At 31.2% G+C, this 7,310-nt stretch overlaps 1 protein-coding gene across 1 annotated transcript; it reads left to right on the top strand.

The window, feature by feature from the left end:
• Positions 1–63: 63 nt before the first annotated feature.
• LOC109341856 (calcium permeable stress-gated cation channel 1-like) lies at positions 64–4,095 on the top strand (the record flags this gene model as incomplete). Its single annotated transcript, XM_019579827.1, has 8 exons — positions 64–207; positions 683–799; positions 890–970; positions 1,196–1,536; positions 1,631–1,876; positions 2,521–2,845; positions 2,985–3,218; positions 3,692–4,095. Coding segments are annotated over 8 exons (1,737 nt in total), but the record flags the coding sequence as incomplete, so codon positions are not given.
• Between the last annotated feature and the right edge of the window lie 3,215 nt (positions 4,096–7,310).

Here is a 7,310-nt window from a genome sequence, read left to right on the forward strand (position 1 = left end):
TATATATATATATATATGCTTGCGAAGTTCGTTGCAGTTATAGACCGATTTGTCATACACTAGCCGTCGTGCAAATATTGCTTATCGAAAATATATTATTTCCAGGTACTAGTTAGAAATATTCCACATGATGCTCATGAATCTGTAAGGGAGCTTGTGGAGCACTTTTTTCTAGTCAATCATCCAGATCATTATCTCACTCACCAGGTTGGTTGCTCTCGTATACACTTACACTGCTAGATCGATAAATTCATATATTATCTCGTTCATTTCGATATTAAGCATTGGCTGGTTTCTTTTCTTAAGTTTTATCTTGTACTAAAATGTTAGGTTGGTTACTACTGTATATACTTATACTGCTATATTCACGAATTCGTATATTATCTCGTCGATCTTGATATTAAGCATCGGTTAGTTTCTTTTCATAAGCTTTATCTTTTATTGAAAGGTTTGAACTTCTTATGGCCACAAAACATTTTACAACACTATGTTGTATCTATTTCATCTATGGTTCTGTCTTTAGCACCCGACACACATAGTTCTTCTTTTGCATCTAGTGTTGTATCTATCACATTTATAATGGCATTACCAAATCAGTCGAAAATCGAACAATGCCGTATTATTCACATTTATGTCAGAAGTGTTATTCTGTGTTATTTTCTTATGTCTAACATTTATACAGGTTGTTTATGATACAAACAAACTTGCGAGGCTCGTTAGAAGGAAGAAAAAGTTACAGAATTGGCTAGTCTATTACCAGAATAAACACGAGCGAACTTCAGAAGAACCCGAAATGAAGGTATTCAAGTATAAATTGATATGTTTTAAAAGTGTATCATAGCCATTCTCATGTTTAACTTGAGAATTCCCTCTTATATGCTTCTACCAGACTAGTTTTCTTGGTCTTTGGGGAGAGAAAGTGGATGCTATTGATTATCATGTCGCCGAAATTGATAAGTTGACAAAAAAAGTGAGCATTGTATCTTTTTTCTCTGTTTGAGATTTTATCGATAAGTTTATTTGAAAGATTCTCCATGCTAATAACATCTTGAAAAACTTATGAAAATGTTTCTTGTATCGGAATCTGGTTTTAATTTAGTTGATTTCGTATGATAGGCTATTACGATATCCCGAAATTTACTAGTATCATTATCACATTTGCATCAGAATGATTTCAGTTGATCACCTCTTGCAGATAGCTTTAGAGAGGGAAAAGGTCACAAATGATCCCAAGTCTATCATGCCTGTTGCATTTGTTTCATTCAAAACACGATGGGCTGCGGCCGTTTGCGCGCAAACTCAACAAACCCGAAATCCAACACTTTGGTTGACTCAATGGGCTCCTGAGCCGCGAGACGTATATTGGCGAAACTTGCCAATTCCATATGTTTCCCTCACTATCAGGAGATTAATCATGGCTGTGGCATTCTTTTTCCTTACATTTTGCTTTATGTTTCCCATTGCATTTGTTCAAGCTCTTGCAAGTCTTGATGGAATCCATAAATATGCACCATGGCTGAATCCACTTGTTAGAATGTAAGTCTAATCTCATTGCCGAACCTCTGATGATATAGTTTCAATTGCATCACCGGAGATTACTTATTCGAGCTTCTATCGTTTCATTGTGCAGCCCTTTAGTTAAGTCATTCATTCAAGGCTTTATGCCTGGTATTGTTCTGAAGCTTTTCCTTATCTTTTTGCCAAGAACATTGATGATCATGTCTAAATTCGAAGGCTTCGAATCTCTATCATCTCTGGAGAGAAGATCGGCTTCTAGATACTATATTTTCAGTTTTGTGAATATATTTCTCGGGAACATACTTACTGGAACAGCACTTCAACAGCTAGACACTTTTATTCACCAACCAGCTAGCCAGTAAGCCACTCAATATAAAAATGCTAATCTTTTTTTCTTTCTTCATCGGTCGCTATTTTCGCCTTTGATTGGAAATATACTTTTTTGTGTTCTGGATGCATTTTAAATGTTGCTGCAACATAAAGTTTTCCTGTGTATATATGTTGGGTACTGTTGTTTCGGATTAACTCGTTACGTCACGTCTTGTTATGTGAAAAAACGAATACGTTTCTTACTTGTGGATACACTATTGCTATTTAAAAGTGTTGTTACAACCTTGAAGGTCATGGCTATGGAAGAGACATGATAGAATTGATTAGAAGGAGAGAGCATTCAGTTTGTAGAAAGTTTAATGCTTCATTGATCGAATGAATTGAGAAAATCTTAAACACTTACATATAGGAATCAAGTTAAATAACCACTTCTTACAGTGATAAATAACTTGCCAACTAAGCTATCTAACTAACTCTAACTAATCCTCAATGAGTTGCACTCCTCTGCCTCGAGTTGCACTTCATATGCGTGCATGCATGCATGACCTTGCGCTTATCATGTCCTACAATTTTTAGATTTTGGTGTGCCCCGTGTTCGTGTCCGTGACTATGCTTGACAGGCCTTAATCTATGTCATGCTACTAAAGCGAACTCTTGCTATATTTTCGGCAGATATCCTGCAACAATCGGCAATGCAATTCCTTTAAAAGCAAGTTTCTTCATTACATTTATAATGGTTGATGGTTGGGCTAGTATAGCTGCAGAAGTTTTGATGTTGAAACCACTACTTTATTATCACTTGAAGAATTTCTTCTTGGTGAAAACTGAGAAGGACAGGGAAGAGGCCACGGATCCTGGTAGTATCGGTTTCATCAAAGGAGAGCCGCAAATGCAATTGTATTTTTTGCTCGGTCTAGTCTATGCTGTAGTGACACCAACTGTTCTTCCTTTCATAATAATTTTCTTCGGCCTGGCCTATGTTATATTTCGTCATCAGGTACGCAGATATCAGATTTTCGATGTGCAAATGAATGGAGATTGTAGTTTACATCCATGTTTAAGATAATTTATGTTCAAATTGTCGAAATTAGTTTTCGATATATAATATGATGAAGAGCCTTACCTTCAAATTGCAGATCATTAATGTTCATAATCAGGAGTATGAGAGTGGTGCAGCATTCTGGCCTGATATCCATTTCCGTATTGTGTTCGCACTGATAGTCTCGCAGATAGTTCTGATGGGACTCCTCGCGACTAAAAAGGCCGTCTCATCAACTCCATTTCTCATCGCGCTCCCAATACTAACTATATGGTTCCATATATACTGCAAAGGTCGTTTCGAATCTGCATTTGTTAAATTTCCCTTAGAGGTATGTTCATTCGGTATCGCTTGATTATTTGTTGCATAACATGTAGTCTTTTCCTATTCGATATCATTCAAAGGTTTAGATATATTAATGTTGCACCATTAGGTTTGGATATATGTTGCATAACATGTAGGCTTGCTAGACCATTAGGACACTTCAGAATTTTCCATCCAAAGATGACGAGTGACGACAAGGACGAAAACTAAAACACGCACAAAATGCAGGGACTGAATTCTAAAAAAATAAGATAAGGACTAGATCAACGCAGCCTATAAATGTCGGCGAGAAAATCATATTTAAGCCTTTTAAAATATATTCCGACGATTAGAACAAAATGTGTGACTTGGTACAAAATAAGTTTCTGGTATAAATCAATTAGGACTTAACACACAAGTTCTTTGCTTAGTTGCTTCCCATGCATAGATTTGATTCTTGTAAACTCTTTCGCAATTTCGATGTTCTTCCTTTCTACACAGGAAGCAATGATGAAAGATACAGTAGAAAGAGCTAGAGAGCCTAATCTAAACTTGAAAAGTTTTCTAAAGAATGCTTATGTTCATCCAGTTTTCAAGGACAACATTGATCATGATCATGACAATGACAATGATAATGACAATGATGAGATACTGAGTGAAAACTGTGAAAGTGAAAGCGCGACGACCGTGCCCACGAAACGCCACTCCCGAAGGAATACACCATCACCTGACAGAATCACTGATGCATGATCATCTTCAAAATCTCCAACTTATAGCAATCCAAATCATCATCCAGAGCCTTAAAGCAGTGCAACATGAAATGATAAGGCATTGTATATTTGATGTTTGCATCATTTTTTGTACACCTAAGATTAGGATGGTGTGGAAATCGAGAAAAAGATGTATACATTTTTCGGTCCATCATCCACCCTTCATTTTTTAAACACTCTTAAAAAGAATAATTGTATGGTAGATAATGTATTAAATGTGTATAAATTTTTGCACTAACAACACATGATATTACGCTCGTGGAATTATGGTAAGCTACATCATTAAGTATGTTTAGTGATTTAAGAATTTAAATTAAAGATTTTTTTTTTTGTTTTGAAGAGTTTGTAAAAACATATTAGATTTGATGAATGTACTGTGATTCAATACATGAAGATTAAGGAATTTTGAAGATTATTTTGGTGGTCATGATATGATAAAAAGGGTAGAGTAAGCACAACTTTTTCTAATGTTTGATGTTCATTAAATAACTAGTTAATTACTCGTGCATTAATACGAGACAATTTTGCTCAAGATCAATAGTATTTAAAGATAATTTAAAAAGAAAACATATATATATATATATATATATATATGCCTAAATAAATAGAAGATATCCATTAATGATCCATTGATATTTGAAACGTAATATATGATCATATACACATTTAACAACGTATATCCAATATGGCTCATGTAGAGTGTTGTTAAGTGATAAGTGGAAGGAAATCAATATTACTCACTGAAACAGTCGTTGTTAAATATAATAGACGGATATTCAATCAACAACAAATACTCTTAATTGTATGACTAAAAAATTCAACGGCACTCACATGATACTAATTGTATGACTTAATTGTATGACTCATAAGACTAACATTCTCGCGACACTCATATGATACTCACCTTTCACAAAACCTTCATACGAAACTCACCTTCCCACAAGACTCACCTATCCATGACACTCATCTTCCAATAAGACTCACCTTGTCTTTCATTCATTCAAATCATCTTCTCACAACACTTACATTATATTGAAGATACAAAAATTGAGTTTTGTCAGTGTTTGAGTGATCGCTATAAAAAATTGACATTTAACAGAGTTAGCTCAAACGAGCACTGTTAAATGTCTACTTTATACATTGTTTTTAAAGTATTATTATGATTAGATAGACAATGTCCGAAAATACTATTGAATGACAATTTTAAGTGTATTGTTATTTTGCAATTATAACATCGTGCCTAAATAATTATATTGAATATAATAAAGGTACACAAATGTCATTATCTTTAAATATCAAGTGTTAGATTTGTCTATATAAATGTTATTCCTCATAAGTTGATATAAATTATTTGTGATTCTTGTTCATCCAATATATAATTGGGTGAACTTACCTAAAAGAAGTAAAAATCTCTTACTTAATTGAACATTTTGTCAATTTTCAAGAGCTAGCTTCTTTATGGGACAACATAGGTTGTGTCATAAGCCTATAATTGATTAAAAAAATATTTTTTAGTTAAAAATTAAAAATTATTTATATTTTGATCAACCATAATTAATGGTACACGCAGTAACACAATTTATGAAACAATAGGTATGTACCTTTCTTTATAAAGCTGTGTGCTATTGAGTGTGTGCATTTGGATGCAAATATTGATAGATGCATTCTTCTCCCTCCCTTAAAAGAAATATATAAAGATATCTAAAACCGAAAAGACTCCTTAATGTTTATTTGCACATAGTTTTTTTATATAATTAAGTGCACTATCATCTTATAGGTAACTAATTTCTTTTGAAATATATTATTATCTTTTCTAATAAATGTTATTCACAATAATTGAATATTTGACCTTTAAATCGACTTATAATCTAGTAGGCCTTATAGTAACCAATCCCTTGTTGGTACATTATAGTTTAATATAATGTGCATGAATATAGATCAAAACTTGATACACGTTTATCAATTGAATTTAATGATTTCAACTATTCTCCATATTCAATGAGTGTAATAAAGAATAAGTGAATCTATGTGAGCATGAAAAGCTTCAAATTTTTACTTGTGGGGCATGAAAAGCTTACTCCATCACCTTGCAAACCTTCTCAATTATCATCTTTGGACAAGTGTCTTTGTTGTTGTGGCTAGAACTAATAAGTTATACGTACATTTTATCGGTCACGTTCATTTTGACATTTTCAAAACACATTTATATAAATCGTAGTCTAAAAAACAAAAATAATATTAACTTGAATTTGAATCATTTTAGATCAAACTTAATGAGACAACCAAATTAACATTGAGTTCGATTGTAAGAGTGAAAATGGGAAAATATAATGTATTTATCTCAATTCCTCATTTTATGATAAAATCATATATTTGATAAGTGATTAATACTATGTGATAAATTTTGCATGAAAATGATAGTTTATATTATCATTATGTATTTTTTGCCATCATTCTATCCTTTAACTAAAGGGGAATGAGAGAAAAGATGCAATCAAAATTGTTGAATACAAATTATATATCAGAATAAACATTAGCCTTTTTTATTTTATTGTAAGTATGGTAATTAATTTTATAATATAAAAATATTATTTTATAATATATTAATAAAAATCAATTTTTTATTATTATATATATATTTTTCTCTTGAAAGAAATGAATTTTGACTATTTGACAAAATATCCTAGTAGAATAGAAAATCAAGTACGATTATAAGGGAATGAATTTACTCACCTATTATGACACTGGAGAACATGCCATTATTTAAAGAGATTGTTACACTATTATTTATATATGCGCATATTTCATATTCAATTATTATTGTTTCTTAAATAAAAATAATATAAATAAATGAACAAAAAATAATGTACAATTATTTCTTAAGTAAAAATAATATAAATAAAGATTGTTACACTTATGACAATTACATTTTTTAGTACTATTAATGATATATTTATACATTTTTAGTAATATTAATGATATTTTAATACTATAAGTGTTTTTTACATTGTCCGTAAATTTCCATCATTGATATGTTAATTATTATTGACTTTCAAATAAAAATATTGCAAACTAATTGTAAATGATATGCTAATAATGTATAAAACTTTTTCAAATAAAAATATTATAAATTAAATATGAATGATGTAATGATAATATATAAAACTTCATACAAACTTTTTTTTATCGTGTCATTCAAATCACTTCATCAAAAGTGATTTGGTGCTTCAGGTTCTACGGTACCGCCCTAAAGGTTGACTATTTATAATTATATTTATATTCATATTAATACTAATATTTTAATTGATATTAATAATTAATAATAATAATTATTAATAATAATAAGAATC

The sequence above is a fragment of the Lupinus angustifolius genome, unplaced genomic scaffold, assembly GCF_001865875.1.
Source record: "Lupinus angustifolius cultivar Tanjil unplaced genomic scaffold, LupAngTanjil_v1.0 Scaffold_738, whole genome shotgun sequence".
NCBI lineage: Eukaryota > Viridiplantae > Streptophyta > Magnoliopsida > Fabales > Fabaceae > Lupinus > Lupinus angustifolius.